The sequence below is a fragment of the Melanotaenia boesemani genome, chromosome 2 (assembly GCF_017639745.1).
Source record: "Melanotaenia boesemani isolate fMelBoe1 chromosome 2, fMelBoe1.pri, whole genome shotgun sequence".
Lineage (NCBI taxonomy): Eukaryota > Metazoa > Chordata > Actinopteri > Atheriniformes > Melanotaeniidae > Melanotaenia > Melanotaenia boesemani.
In genome coordinates, this window is record NC_055683.1 from 19,840,172 (window position 1) to 19,856,247 (window position 16,076).

Here is a 16,076-nt window from a genome sequence, read left to right on the forward strand (position 1 = left end):
AATGGATTTACAGCTTGTATTATACTTGCTAATTTGATTTAATCTTTAGGGGGTTATTGTTAGGGGGTTATAATACACTATATATATATATATATATATATATATATATATATATATATATATATATATATATATATATTTGTTTGTTTGTTTGTTTTTGTTTTTGTTTTTTTGAGAAAAAAGCGACTAGACTAGCGACATTAAAAATGGGATAAAAGGGGTAGTTCTTTGGATGTTAGATCAGTGTTGCTCTCAAAATTCACGTACCTCAGAATCAATCAGTCTATCCCAAACAACAAAATACAGATAGTTTGTTAGTTTAGTTTAGCTTATTCAGTCATCAAACAATAAATATATTTGGTTTTACATCATAAACAAATCTTGACACTGAGAAAGAAAGCAGGTGGTGAACATTTGTTCATGTGCAAAGCGCACCTAACAGTATTGGCCCAAGCGGCGACTCGTAGTTTTCAGTGTATGGCAGTTAGGTTGCTGTGGAGCTTGTTAGACAGGTGTCAGTCGTCTGTCCGCGTATAATTGTACAATTCATTAGATATTCGAACCGTCGTTTTGCTTATTTTGTGGTCATGTTTTAGCCACGTTTGTGTCACACGCAAACGGTGTCTTCGTGTAATTTATTTCAGTGAGCAGGCTCGTGTACGCTAGCAAGCTAACCAACAACAACGTCGTAAAGAAAAACAACACGCAAGTGTCTGTTTAGGTAAAGTTGCACTTCTGACAGTTTGTGACACAAAACACCTTTCTACTACTAGAATGAATGTCGCTAAAAGTGGATACCGCGCATTTTCCGCAAACTCTTCTGCAGCATGCACTGAATTGGCTAAGAAGATAACCGAGTAAGTACTACAAACCGCTAGTAGTGACTACTAGTTAATGTTTAACGGTGTACTATGGTTTTATCAGCTTTTAACAACTACATGTGGAAGATAAAGCCTTCGTGTGGATCAGTAAGAATGAACATTTTCAGCTTATTCACTGATAACATAAACGTAATAAATGGTTGCCTAAGGTGGGGCAGAATCATGTGAAATAACTTATTGTCTCCATGACTGAGCAGTCTGAATGAATGTGATCATGCTGGTTTTAGTTTGAGACTAATTAGTTTTCATATGGTAATTAGATTTCACAGTTGTTGAAGACATGTGGATGTATCATTGTGCTCTTTTTTCCACAGACGACTGGGAGTTGAGCTTGGAAAATCTGTGGTTTTTCAAGAATCCAACAGAGGTGAGATGAGGAACAAATAAAGTTTTGTTATGTGCCATCTCTGCAAACTTTGCCTTAAGGTGGTTTGATTTTCCTCTTGTGAAGGGTGAAATGACGGTGTAATTTACACAATATATAAAGCTCAGACAAGTTCAGCCAACGTTTTCTGTACGCCACGACTATAAAAGGTGCTTTGTTTCTGATTTATTACGTATTTTTTGCTCTCTGTTTTCTGCTATTAGCTATTTTTGGAGCACATTAATCTGGGTTTGATGAAGCCATCTGAACCAATGCAGACCTAAGACATGCACATGTACATGATCTCATGTCATTATGCACTTTTTATTTTGACAGATGATAAGAAAATCATTCAGTATAAAGTTAGTCTTATCAAAATAGAAGGACATGTGAAAGGACTAGTTGCACTTAGAAGTATTAAATTGTTTAAATCATGACTTTTAAAACAACTGTATTTACTAAAGTTTTGTGTTTTGGCTTGATCTTAGCATCATCAATATCCATGCAACAAACAATTGAGCATATTAGATGGGTGCTTTCCAATATGCAGCTTAAAATATTTTGAAGTCCTTTGCACAACAGTTTGATATTTAAATATGACTTGAACTGTTTAGTTTCTTAAGATGCAAATGTGTAATCACAAAATAACTGGCTCAACCCTAGACCACTAATGTCGGGTGATTTACCATCAAAGCAAATGTAGAAAGAACCCAAACAGTCAGGAAGGTTGTGTAATGTATTATGTTATGACCAAAAATTAATAACAGATGACTACATTGACTTGATCAGTTAATTAAAAAAAATAATAAATAATTTATTTTTATGTCAAACTATTAGATTGTTAAAAAGTCCCACTCTGTCTCCCTCTGACTGGGGGTGAGTTTCCTGTGGGTGAAAATCACCTGACATTGTTGTTCTAGGGTTAGTAGTGTTTGGCTAATAGCAGAATGAATCATCAAATCCCTTCACAATAACCGTGTTAACCGCTTATATGAAGAAGAACTTAGAAATCTGTGAGTAATTATTGACAAATTTATTTTTTAATTTTCTTTTTCTCTAAACAGAGACTAGAGTGGATGTGAAAGAATCTGTTCGTGGGCAGACTATTTTCATTATCCAGACCATACCAAGGTGAGTATAGGATGCCACGCCATTTGGACTGCAGGTGGATTATTACTATCCTAAATGAACATAATTTACTCCTGTCTTTTCTGTTTTGGCTACAACTAGAGATGTCAACACGGCCATCATGGAGCTTCTTATCATGGCTTATGCCCTCAAGACCTCTTGTGCAAAGAACATTATTGGAGTCATTCCTTACTTTCCCTACAGCAAACAGTGCAAGATGAGAAAGAGAGGTTCCATAGTGTGCAAATTATTAGCTTCAATGTTGGCCAAAGCAGGTAAAAGGCAACAAAGCACATCTTAAACAGTGATATCTTAAAAGTCTCCCCTTTTTAAGTTGTATTTTTATTTTTGTTTGTAAGGATTAACACACATCATCACCATGGACTTGCATCAGAAGGAGATACAAGGCTTTTTCAGCTTTCCTGTTGACAACCTGCGTGCCTCCCCTTTCTTGATTCAGTACATCCAAGAAGAGGTGATAATCAGATTCAAAGATCATTCAAATGTGTTGTAACTTTAAGTATAATCATTGAGAATTCCATATAAACTAGATCAGTCTGTCAGTGACATTTGTTTTCTTTCATCATGACAGATTCCTGATTACAGAAACGCCATAATAGTAGCAAAGTCACCTGCTGCAGCTAAAAGGTAACAAGATGCATTTTTATTTCAAATGCATTTTTTTTTTCAGTTTTTAAACAGCAGGGGTTGATGGGAATCCGGCACCGTGCCGGAATTCTGGCGCGGGGCAGTTGGTGATGGGAAAAAAAAAAAAATGCAGATTACATGCATGCATAAAAGTTTTGTCATGGCATGAGTTGGAATTTTTTTTATAAAATGTCTGTGGGAGCTTTACATGCGACTGTTTGCTACAGTCATCTTGGACATACCAGCATCCATGGGTGTCACACCCGTGGCTTTTCATGGTGAGTGGGTCCCAACATCCACACTTATTTTGCTGTTTTTTTTCTTTTGCGCAACATTGCTACGCTAGTCGCTTTTTCTCTTTGTGCTGCGCGATTCCCTCTCCTCCTCCTCCCTCTCCTGTTGCTCCTTGAATCATGTCAGGATTGTCGATCAGGTGAGCTTCTTTTCTGTCCCAGTGAGGTCTTTCTTGTTGTTGTTTATCGTTGAGCTCTTGCTCAAGAGGAGGAAACTAGCAGGATGTTGACACAAAACAGTAGTCCGTTTCAATCAGATTACCTTTTGTTTGCATTTATTTGAAATTGTTTTCAATGTTAGCTGCGGTTTGCTGGTGACACAGTTGTAAAATCTGCTGGTCATAATACAGCCAGGTGGATCAGGTTCAAAATATCTAGTGAGTGTCAAGATGAAACAAGAGGATGTTTTTCTCTAAATCATTGGTGTTGTGCAAATGTTGGATAGGCAGGTTTACCTTTTAGGAGCCATGAATGTGGTGAAGATAAATTATTAACAGGTTGTGAAAAACAAATCAGAGCAGGACGCTTCTTGAACCAGGTGGTTGACAGGTGATAGAAAGGATTTATATGCAGGGGCGGCTCTGGAAAAGTTTCAATGAGGGGGCCAGGAACAGGGTGGCACAAATGAGAATTTTTCTTTTTTTAAAATAATTTTTAAAGCCTAGATTTTGGTAAATAATTAGCTGAATATTACAACTTAAGTGCTTATCAGATATTAAATTTGGGGGAAAACAAACACCCAATGACATTTTTGAGTGTTGATTGAGAACAACATATAGAAGTACGTTACTGCTCCCACAATCATGGTGTAGATGTATAATTCTTTAAATGAGTGATGACCAAACTTAATTGTCAGACATGTCGCAATTTCAACCTTTGTCAGTCTTGATAGAAGTCTAATCAGAGGTTTTGATCAGTGATGGATGTTCCTCTATCTGACGTCTGCTTTTTTATGTAGCTGGATTGACTGTACTGAGGCATCCAGGCTGAGGCAGTACAGAACAGCTACTGGTTACTGAAAATTTGACCCAATTACTTCATTGCTGTTTTCACTATAATTGTGGGTCTAGATTTAGACTGAACTGTTAATGTGCTAAACCGTGCAGCCATATTGTATCTAATGAAGCTACCAAGAACAGCATTACAGGAAATATGCAGGATCTCAGGTCAGACCCCAAACAGCCGGAGCTTGCATAAGAAACAAAGCCTTTGGTTTGGTCTGCAGCGCAGATAATTAACATGTAGTATTACTATTACCATCTTTTTTTTTATATTGCTGTACCATAACCACAAATCTGGCTCTGCCAAAGGACAGGTAAGCGGTTATTTTTAAAATAATGTCTTGCACATTTTAAAATTGTGTAAATTTTTGCTTGTAAGCTAATTAGAAAAAAATGTATTTAATATAGAAAGAGTTGCATATTTATCGGGCCATTATTGCAGGAAAAAGGAATAATCTGGTCAATATTGTGAAATTTTAGATCAATTATAGCGCCGTCCATTGTAAAAATGTTAATGGTGTTAAAATAACATCACATAAAGAATAACAGAGAGAAGAAGAATAAAGCTCAACATGGTATTCTGAGTTTTTTATTTTTATTTTTGCTCTTCAGTTGACTTTACTTGTTTTTTTACAGAGCTCAGTCTTACGCAGAACGGCTCCGTTTGGGTCTGGCTGTGATTCATGGTGAAGCTCAGTGTTCAGAGTCTGACATGGCTGATGGAAGACATTCTCCACCATGTGTGCGTAACACCACAGGACACACAGGACTGGAGCTACCTTGTAAGAACACCCATCCTCATTTAATGCTTTTTGTGTTCTGGCTTTAATGGCATGTTTATATGCTTGATTTATACCTGTAAATATGAAATGTCTCATGCTTATTGTGTTGTGTTGTCCTTTTCATTCCTCATACATTGGTTAAAGCAGCAAGATTTTATTTTTATTAAAAAATGAATACCTACACAGTTAATACCTCCACACATCAAGGTGTCCATAATTTAACAGGCCTTCGTCACAGCAGACTTCATGACTTGTCAGAGCCCAAAAGGCACTTGAGAAACAAGAGCAGCTTGTGATGGGTCAGTTCCTTTCAGCAACTCAGTAAGCCACAACCATGAGCCAACTTGTACAACAGCTGGACTTCCTCTAAGTGAAACACAATCGCCATTAACACAGCTGTGCTTCTCTTACTGTGGCGCGTTAATATGTCTGCTGTGAAAAATCTTAATTCTGCTTTTATTTGTGCTAACCTGTTTTAAACTGATAACTCTGCTGTTTCTCTTTCGTACCATCGATCATACTCCAAAGAAATAGTTTTTGTGTTTCTGCATGATTTAATTCCTTTACCACTTTACCATTACTCATGTTGTATCCACAGCAAGCTGTAATTTCTAACTTACAAAGAGTGAACTAGGAAATAGTCACAGAATCAATCTTTTGTTTGCTTTTGGAGCATATGTGAACATGTATAATAACGGTGGAAACCAACGTCAACTTTTATATAACCTGTCTGAAGGACTCACAAATAAGTGTGTCGTTGGCAAATGACTCCATATTTATGTCTTGTTTGGTTGAACAGAATATTATTGAGTTTTTAGCGTTAATCTCGATTTTAATATAATGTAACATTTAAAATTTCAAATATTGTTGGAAAACACAAGACTTTATTGTAGACATTGACACAATTAGTCTACATTGTTGTTGTTTCCTTTTTTTTTTAAAAAAAAGGGGATGATCCCTTAAATCTTGGCATTATGTGTTTGTCATGTCTTATATTTGTGCATTTGTGTTAACGTGGTGTTTATTTGTTGACAATAGCAGGCAAACAACAGGCTCCGTTCCCTGGCATAGAGCTCCCAAGTATGACTTAAAACTAATTTACATCTAACTATGAAATGATTCCTCTTCAAATAACTCCTCGATTTGTGCATGTGTAGAAAAAAAGGGTTTGTGTTTGCATCTTGAGAAAATGCAGTCTGGATTCAGGATAAGGGGTGGGGGTTTGTGAAAAGTTTGCATCATTAAGTGCCCAGACAATTGGTCCTGACAACACTTTCAGGCTAACCAGCTACTTGAAGCAGTTTGCATGGCATGCTTGACTTAAAATAGAAGGATTTTGTGTTTACTGCACCTTTCTATGATTCCAGACAGCTGCTCTACAAGATGGTAAAAACTATGTTTTGTTCTGCTCTGATTTCAGTTGGAAATCCATAAATCAAACCAGAACCATGTCAAGTGTTTGTTTTTTTTTAAGTTGTTTTCTTTATGGTTTTCTTTTCTATATATCTGGACTCATCTTGCCAATCAACACATGCTGCACCAATTTTAAAACCACTTTTCAAAACCTAATGATTTTATCATAATTGCATGGGATGAAAGCAATAAAGCATGCTTTGGAAACCGATCTAGTTAAAGAAAGATGTTGGAAATGTAACAGTTCATAAGTTTATGTCTTGAAGCTTTATCAGTTGTAAACAAGATCGTTTATCAACAGTAATATTTATTGTGTTATGCTCGTTCTTTTGTCATTAATTTTGGACAGGCCAACCGTTGGTCTGAAGGTGGTGTTAATGGTTTTTGCCATGTTTGAAGAGCTCTTGAATTAATTTAACTGCTCAAACATTTCTCTGGTAGCTACATGTTGTATAGTGTCAGCAAGTTGCCAGTACTTTGTATTTCAGAAATGTGTTTTTGCTACTCAGTTCTCCTGTTGCTGTCTTTAGTTAATAGTAGTAAAAGAAGAAGAAGAAAAAAAAAACAAGACTATGACAATTCCAGGTTTTCTGTTACTGTGGAACTAGTGGTATTCCCTGCTCTGCAAGGCATGCTCTACCTTTCTCTGCTTCTTGAGACTGTTTTCTTACAGCAAGCCTGGCTTGCTGATTGTCTACTAGTGGGATTGTTTCCTCAAACCCTTTGTCTGCATTTACATGCACGCCAGTATTCATAAAGCATCTGTTCTTTTCATTTTTTTGGTTATGAATCAAGATCAGTTTGATGGATAGCCATTTAAATATATTACATCATATCAATTCCCACTGTAACCATTACATAAATAAAATAGTAACCCTATAACTCTGTTATCAGACAAGTTAATGTTTGTATCGCAGGTATACTTTGGGCAATTAAATGTAGTATTTTCGCAAATGAAATAACACAAGATCAGAATGTTTATAGTTTATTAGAAACATTTCGTCAGACTTTCCTTGTTTTAAGCAGAAAATGGCTGTCACTGGATATATAGACTCTTTATTATAACTTACAATCACCAATGTGAAGCTGTTTTAATTGTGTATTATGTTAAATGTTAAACCAAAATTGGCTGATTGTGGTGTGCATGTAAAAGTAGGCTTGTTGCTGGCAGGGCTTTTATTTGACTGAAGACTGATCCCAGAACACTGGCAAGTGTGTATGAAGATGCACTCATCAGTGCTTGCCACTGTTGTCGCGTGTGAAATGAGTGTTTGGTGAATTTTTGGTTCATATGCAGACTGCTGCCATACGCCTGCTACCCCCAGGGCCTGATTTGTGTGTGCACCCAGGCAGTTTTACGTTGTCTTTTGATTGGGTATCCTGGGCTGAAAACCCTTTTTTTGTCATTTGATCTTTGCATGGCATGCTTGCTCTAGGTTTAGCTTTTTAGTTGCATCTCTTAATAAGTAGGAGGGGTAGAATGGGAGGGGGAGGGAGTACTTGTACTACTGTCTTTGAGTGACATGCTGCCCTTTTAGTATAGTGCAGCATTTTTTTTTTAATTACCTAAACCATTCAACTTAAAAAAAAGTAAATAAACAGCAATTGGGGGCAGTGATTTGCTTCAATTGCATAGATTTTCTCAACCCATTTTACCCAATCTACATAGATTTATTTTTAAATCTGTATGATTGCCCTCGGGGAAAGATCTGATTGACTATATGCTTTTCTTTTTCAGTAATGATGGCCAAGGAGAAACCTCCAATTACTGTAGTTGGAGATGTGGGTGGGAGAATCGCCATCATAGTAGTAAGATGCTTCTCTGGTCTTTCACTTTAAGCTGTTTTCACACATGAACTCAGCTTTTCTGCTTAGCACGTGCTCGTTGAGAATGACTTATTGGGAAATGAGTACTGGATGTACCTGTATGTATGTATGAACTGTGAGCAAACACTTTGAGCTGCAGCCACAGAAAGTAAACTGTGTTCAGATTTCACCCTCTCGGCACACATCATTGCCAAGACATGAAATCAAGCAAGCATGGAAGTTAGTTTATATACTTACTTACAAGTATATATACTTATGTAGGTTAGTTAATATATTTATACTACATTTGGCTGTTAGTGTATATTCGCTTGCCCAGTTGTCTCATAAGTCTTACTTCACTTTTCAACATATATTGTGTTTTTCTTTTCATTTCTTCTACCATTAACTTAAACCACAAAATTATACCATAAAGAATTGACAAAACCAAACTCAAATCTTTCAAAAAAACAAGGGGGAACACACATGCTGACATTCCTTAATCTCCTTTTGAAGAGTTGAAGGAGTTAAATAAGGGAAGGTCTATTAAGTTTTAACATCTTTTTCTTCTTTATTTCTCCTGTCAGGATGACATTATAGACGATGTAGGAGACTTTGTTGCAGCTGCAGAGATCCTGAAAGAGAGAGGGGCCTATAAAATCTATATTATGGCCACGCATGGTTTACTTTCTGCAGATGCTCCACGTCTCATAGAGGAATCTGCCATTGATGAGGTGAGAACACCTAAACGTTTTGATTTCAATGTGTCTTAAAATTAAAATTTCTGTCTCAGACAGGCTGAACATGCGTAAGAAATAACTTCATTTTAAATTGCTCTATACATAAAGATAAATTGAATGCAATAAGAAGGTTAAAGGAGAACGACATAAAGATAAATAATAAAATCTAATAAAAAAAAAAGCCTGTTCAGTACCTCTGCTTTGTCCTTTAGAAACACAATGTAAAAGGGAGACTTCCTCCTAATACAAACGTTGAGCTGAACTGTGCCATATAATGACCGTTTCATAGAACAAAGAAAGAATCATTGTTTTCAGCTGCTTCAGTTCTGTTAGGGATCAGTGTCAGTTTTCACTTCCTTTTAACTATCAGGTGTTCAGAAAACAGTACTTATGGTTTGGTTTGAAGATCCTATAATAAATACCTTTTTAAAGATGCAAGTCTCACATTTCCTTCCAAGAAGTGTTTCACTCTTGAAAAGACCACCGAGATCATTTATCCTGCAGTGTGTGCATACATATAGCCTTGCCTTCTAAGCTTTACCTGGATGTCACATAAACTATATAAAAATATAAAAAATAGACATAGCTACCATTGTGTCACCAATGGCTTATCTGCCATTATCAAGCCATTAGTCTAACATTCTATTCTATTCTATTCTATTCTACAGTCATTTAGCAGACGCTTTTATCCAAAGCGACTTACATTTGAGAGGAAGAACAACACAAGCATGAATTCAAACAAGATGGGACGTCATAATTAAGTGATAGTCAGACCGCTTTTGAGTCCAGTTGGACCCAGGTGCTGTCATGTAGTGCTAGTGCAGTGCATATAACATTTTAGCCATCCACTTTTTGAATGATTTTCTCAGAACCCACAGATACTTGCAAGTCCACCAGCTACAGTGTTGGTACAGGTGATCATTGCTCAGGTGGAAGAACAGCTTGCCCACTACTTTAAAGCTTTACATTTCTGTCAGTGGTCTCTTCATATGTGGAGTGCTGTGCCCGAAGCTGCTTTTTTAATCTGGAGACCACATCTTAGTTTTTTCTTGATAGTTGGAGCAGATAGCTAATGAAAGCAGTGTGGGAGAGAGATGGAACAGGAAGAGCTTGATGCCATCACTTGGGCTCTTTGCCCTGTAAAAGACAAAAAAAATATGGGGGAACCAAAATATAATCTTTGTTCAGAACAGGTAAAGGAAGTATGTGCAGCTTCTTTAGTTTACTTCCTCCTTTGGTGGAGTTGGTGGTGGTTTTCTGTCTTGCTAACAATTCCATTTGAATAGTTAGAATAAAATCTTGCATGTTGGTTTGGTCCTAATAGATTGGCCTGAACGATAGTTCCTAAAACAACAACTTTTTGCAAATGTTTTTTTGTACATAATATAAAATCATATTCTTTTTAATGTGCATCTACAGTAAATGTTTCTACTCAAATGTCAAAATGGTCTGAAAAATCTACTGAGGATATCAGCCTTCAAAACTTAAGAAAACATGCACATAAGTTGTTTCACAGTTTTAAACACAATCTCTTTTTTTTTTTCTTCTTTTTTTTTGGGTCTCCAGGTAGTCGTCACGAACACTGTGCCCCATGAAGTGCAGAAGCTGCAGTGTCCAAAAATCAAGACCGTGGATGTCAGCATGATACTGGCTGAGGCTATCCGTCGCATTCATAATGGAGAGTCTATGGCCTACCTGTTCCGCAACATCACTGTGGATGACTAGAAAGTGTTAGTGACAGCTGAGCGGGGTGGCAGTGACTGAGATGATATCCACTGCTGCTCCTTCTGCTCATTGCTGTAATAAAATGCTGATGACATGTTCCATGTACTGCTTATGTCAGGATTACATGTACACATGCATCCTGATTAACTTAAAGAAAAAGCTAGAAATTATTCAGACATAACGAATCCTCTTAAACATTCACTGCATTTATGTTCAATTGAAAGCTAATCCTGACCCTTATCAAACTGAGAAAAAAGTAACAGTATTTCCAATAAAATCAGCTTCCACTTTAGAGGCGGGACACTTCTTGAATAGGATGTGGTGACTGTAATGACAGTGATGGTTATGCTTGCAAGGTGTAGTCTGAAGCGGTTTTATTAAAGTCCGTCTGCGGGATGAGACTCGTTAAAGAGAGGAAGGATATTTAGAAACACCACCACAGAGTCCTGGCCAGCTAGCAGAGAGGGAAGCACAAGATGAGATGAGTCTCTTTTTGACCGAAGGGTTGGATATGGGACTCTTAGTAGTGCAGTAGCTAACTTCTAATGGTACATATCGATTTATGTCAGTACGACACTAGAGCCTTTTCTTGTTGAATCAATCTGTGCCAAATTTGACGGAGTAGAATGGTCGCTGAGATGCAGAGACTAAGGGTGACGCTTTTAAGTCCAACACAGGCCGACTGGTGTTTCTCATACATTAATTTATCTGTGGTACCACGCTACATATTAGTCTTACTGAATGCCACAAATCAAACCTTGAAATTGAAAGTTATCTTTTGAGATTGGAAAAAAAAAATCTAAAATGAGCTGGCAAATATAGCTGCTTTCCCATGTAAAGTCAGTATTGGGGAAAAACTAATAACTAAAATAAAATAAAAAAAATATTTTTGAACACTCAGATCCAGCTAACTTGAACAAAAGAGGCAGTATACTTATTTCCTCATTCACTCCAGCAGCTGAGACCCTTTAACTGAGCCTAATCTGCATATCAGATAAATGCGCTCAGTAATGGCAGATGATGTTTAAGCAGCCTTTTTCCCAGTACTCTTGCTAGCTCGCATGGCCAGGGCTGCTCAGCCACTGTGCTTCACCTGCATTTAACAGAGCACACTGCTTCTAACAACAAAGAGGATGAACTCCAGGTTTATGAAAGTGTTTTCAGATTTTTTTTTTTTCCGCCATTTGTGGTAGATTGTTAAAATGTAAGTTCCTCAGCATTTGCAGAAGTCAGTAGGCCATTATATTTCTAAGATATTTATTGCATGAATAGCTTACCTTAAACTATATTAAGATATATTTTCTTAATAAGGCATATTTTCTTTGGTAAGATCCAGTGCATTGAGGCTTTTTTTTTTTTATAAATGAACATTTACAGTAAAATGAAAGAGCTGATTATTTTTGATGTGTGTTTCCAAACTCCCTGCAGGAGTAAATGTGACTTACACAGACTGAATACGCTTTTTGGTGCCCCTCTAATTAGACTATAAAAAACAAACAAACAAAAAAAAAAAAACAGTTTTTCTGCGCTAATTTAACCTTTTGCTCAGGGAAATATACTTTATAAAGCCAATGCACATTTTTTTTGCTTGTTTGTTTTTGAGAGAGGGTTTATACCTCCCGCACGTTAACAGAAACTTGGGTCTGAATGTCTTCCATGCAGCAGATCTGTTTGAGTTTGCTCCTTATAACCACTAATTTACTTTAGCTATAGATGCTGGATTTTTCTTAATTCACAAAGGTATTTGCGTTGACAAACAGGTGTCATGTTGTCACAAAGCTAGAATTGTCTGCCTCAAATGCAAACTGCATATTCTGTCTGTCCTTGATGTATTTCGTGGCGTTTGTATTTATTGTTCCCCTGATTTCCTTCCCTTCAGCTTTGTTTGACTCTGGTATATGTCAATGTGTATGAAAATATAACGGTTGCCTCTCGCTGTGCCTTGTCTCTTAATTCTACATTTTATTGATCTGTATTAGAATAGATGTACTGTTTATGCAACTTAAATTCATATATTTTAGATTAGAATATCTTGTGTGAATTTTAATCATATTAATCATATTTTAGTCATATTGACATTAGTCTGTCCAACATTTTGAATTAAATAATCTTTTATATTATTTAAAGATAAAGCTGAGAGGAAATGTTTAAATACAGATTAAAAAAGATTTTTTTTTTTTTTTTTTAAACATATGGTTCAAAATGTTTTAACTGCAGTTTGTCTAATCTATCAATAGATGGTGCTGCTGAGTCATTTTTGGACCTTCTTATGTCGTCTACAAATTCATATTTCCATCAGGTTATTCTTTTTTTAAGTGATCTTACATAATTAAGTTACATATATTTAAATATATTCCTGACAATTTTCTGTTTAACAGATACCACTGTAAAAGAAAAAAACAAAAAAAACAAAACAATATATTGCCCTGTTATACAAGACAAGCCTTTTAATTTAATATCTGAAGTTGTGGATGTCAGAGATCCTGTACTTGTTCGAAACTTCTCAGGTACGCACACATCACTGAGGAGCTTGGACCAAGTCTAGGAGCAGAGACAAGCACAGAAACTTGTAGGAACTCAAGCCGCCATAGTAACTTTTTAACTGTTTAAATGATGAACATTTCTCCATTAACAAAATGTTATTTGAGGAGTTAGCATACTACAGTCCTTGTGACCATGTTCGTTAAAGTTTAGATCTCACCTGAACTTCAAAAAAAGGACGGTCTGCTTCTGTGTCTCCCCATCATATGCCAGAAAGAAAGGCTTGTGTTGCCGTGGATCAGCCGTGAGTTTAAACAGCACAAAAAGGAACTAGAGATTTGATAGTTTTGGATCGCTTCCTCGTCTCATTCTGGGCAAGCTGTGTACCTTGACAGAGCATTTTTGGAAAGAGGAAGCACGTTGTGACCCTTTAGAAGTGTGAAAAAGATATGGTTAAATGTGAAGGGCGTTTAGGGAACATAAAAATGTCCCTCGTTAATTCATGTCACAACTTTCTTGTTCCTTTAAACTCTTAACACTAGATATAAAGAGGCCATTATAGATGTGATTCAGCTACACAGCCATTAAAATCATCAGTTTTCAATTCAAATGAAGCCAAATGCAAAATAACACATTTGTGTTACTGTAGAGTTTTATTTCCTGGATTATGTTTAGATTTTTAATCTTTTTAACTGTGGCATCTGTTGGATAGCTTTCTTAATTTTTTTTAACACAGGAGTTTTATAGCTCTCCAAGGTCTGATTAACTGGCAGTAAATATCACACACACACACACACACTGATGACAATAATATCCACCACCAACACTGCACAAAACATAGTCTGTAATTGAGCCAGTAATCCAATTACTTTTTCTTTTCTGTGAGACAATCCACTCCCTGCTACTTTCAAATGACCTGTATTGTGATCTTGACACATTTCTGTCAGGTGATGGCAGTGTCTTACTAAGAACTTACTTATCTGGTTAGACCAGTACTGTTCTCAATAAATGAAGTGTGTCAACACTACAAAAAAAAAAAAAATGTTTGCAACAGTGTCAGCTTTTCTAAATAAAACAAATTTCTAAATAGGGTGGCATTATATTTAGATTTCTCTCATTTGCAAGAATTTCTAGGTGAATAGTGAAGCTGTGAGCTGTTTTCACTTTTTAGTGCAAGGAACTGCAACACTCATAGATGGCTTTAGCTTCCAATTAGTCATATCATTTGCCAGGGTTCATGTTTCTATACTTTCTTTGTATTCTCTTCTGTCGTGCCAAGAGAGCAATAAAAGTGACAACACAGTCTGCAAAAATTTGGATGATTTATTATTCATCTTGAAATAAGCACAAACTAAGAACCTCAAACATGTCAGAGCTAGGTATTATCTATGCTTCACTGGGTTTTGCAAACCAGCATTTAAGAGCTGTAAGGCTGCACACATTATTACAACACGATGGGTGATCAGAAAATAGAAAAGTGGTCGGAGGTTCTTTTTCAGATGCTCACTTGAGTTGCAAAACCATCACATGTAGATACAAGAAACACTTTGTTTTTTGTTAATTCACAGATACAGAACATCAAAAGGACACAATAGGTTTATCTGAATGAAAACCAAGCTCTTTACTGCCAGTGTTTTTAACATTCACAGACCACATTCCTCCCTGTCTTTAAGGTTGTATTTGTTTTTAAGTTACCTTTGTCCTCGTGGTAGCATTAATAAGCTGCTGTGGGGATGAAAAAATGATTTTGTTTTCTTATATATTCATTATTTAACAAAGTTTCTTAGTTTGTTTACATCATGTTTCATTCTCATCAGCAGCAATACCGAGTATAGTTTTCTCTCTCAGTCTCTTTTTGCCCTTTGAGCAGCTCCCTATGAAATGAGGCAGCTGTTGGTCTTGTTCATGGGGGGTCTTTTGTTGCTCTCCTTGGGGAAAGTTTCCCGTCTGTTGCACAGCGCTGGACTGAGCCGACAGGGCAAGTTGGCCTGCTGCAGCAGCTCTCTGAAAGCCTCCAGCACATTGATGTTGTCTTTGGCCGAGGACTCCACGAAGATGTGGTTCCAGTCCATGTCCACTGTGGATAGAATGTCCTCATTGGACACCCGGCGCTCGTTGTGGCGGTCTATTTTGTTGCCTATTACAACGATTGGTGTGTACTTGTCCTCTTTGACCTCCAGGATCTCTTCTCGCAGACTCTTGACAGCCTCCAGAGAGTCAGGGTCATCTACAGCGTAGACGAGTGCAAAAGCATCACTGTTCTGGATGCAGAGCTTACGCATAGCAGGGAAAGAGTAGCTGCCACTGGTGTCCATGATGTTGATGATGACTTTGACCCCCCCGACCTCATACTCCATCCTGTGGAGCTCCTCCACTGTGCGCCGGTGCTTTGGCTCAAAAGAGTCTTTAAGGAAGCGTTGGATGAGGGCTGTTTTCCCCACTCCACCTGCCCCCAGAAACACCAAACGCACCTCTGTCTTCTCTTTCACCTCGAAGGACATGTCCAGGTTGTTTCCCTGCAAAAGCTCTCCTCCTTCCTTCCTGCAACAGTGGGAAAGTGGTTGAATAGAAGTGATGGAGCTGGAAGAGGCTGTGTTAAGGAGGGTGATAGTAGCAGATGCATGTGAGCGTGTGCTTGCCAGGCTGCACTCCGTATTTATTTACACTCATCACCTGCCCCCTGTGCTTCCAACCAATCAGAAGAAAGCAGCAATTTAATCTTGAATGTACAGCAGCCAATCAGAGCCAGGTACACATCAAGTATAGGCAGAAGGGGGAGGAGAAAGTGTCAGAGGTGTTCTTTGAGTGCAGCACAGA

At 37.3% G+C, this 16,076-nt stretch overlaps 2 protein-coding genes across 3 annotated transcripts; one reads left to right on the forward strand and one right to left on the reverse strand.

Annotated features, from left to right (window-relative positions):
• Positions 1–456: 456 nt before the first annotated feature.
• Positions 457–12,712, forward strand: prpsap1 (phosphoribosyl pyrophosphate synthetase-associated protein 1). Of its 2 annotated transcripts, XM_041967901.1 has the most exons (11): positions 457–857; positions 1,196–1,248; positions 2,310–2,376; positions 2,476–2,648; positions 2,733–2,848; positions 2,966–3,021; positions 4,952–5,097; positions 6,136–6,177; positions 8,249–8,319; positions 8,901–9,047; positions 10,620–12,712. In XM_041967901.1, the coding sequence occupies exons 1-11, from the start codon at positions 775–777 to the stop codon at positions 10,776–10,778; spliced, it is 1,113 nt and encodes a 370-aa protein (XP_041823835.1). In that variant the 5' UTR covers positions 457–774; the 3' UTR covers positions 10,779–12,712. The 2 variants fall into 2 exon arrangements, with proteins under 2 accessions (XP_041823835.1, XP_041823845.1); XM_041967911.1 differs by lacking the exon at positions 6,136–6,177.
• A 1,871-nt stretch (positions 12,713–14,583) lies between these two features.
• Positions 14,584–15,875, reverse strand: rasd4 (rasd family member 4). Its single transcript, XM_041967922.1, has one exon. The coding sequence runs from the start codon at positions 15,758–15,760 to the stop codon at positions 15,134–15,136; it is 627 nt and encodes a 208-aa protein (XP_041823856.1). The 5' UTR covers positions 15,761–15,875; the 3' UTR covers positions 14,584–15,133.
• Between the last annotated feature and the right edge of the window lie 201 nt (positions 15,876–16,076).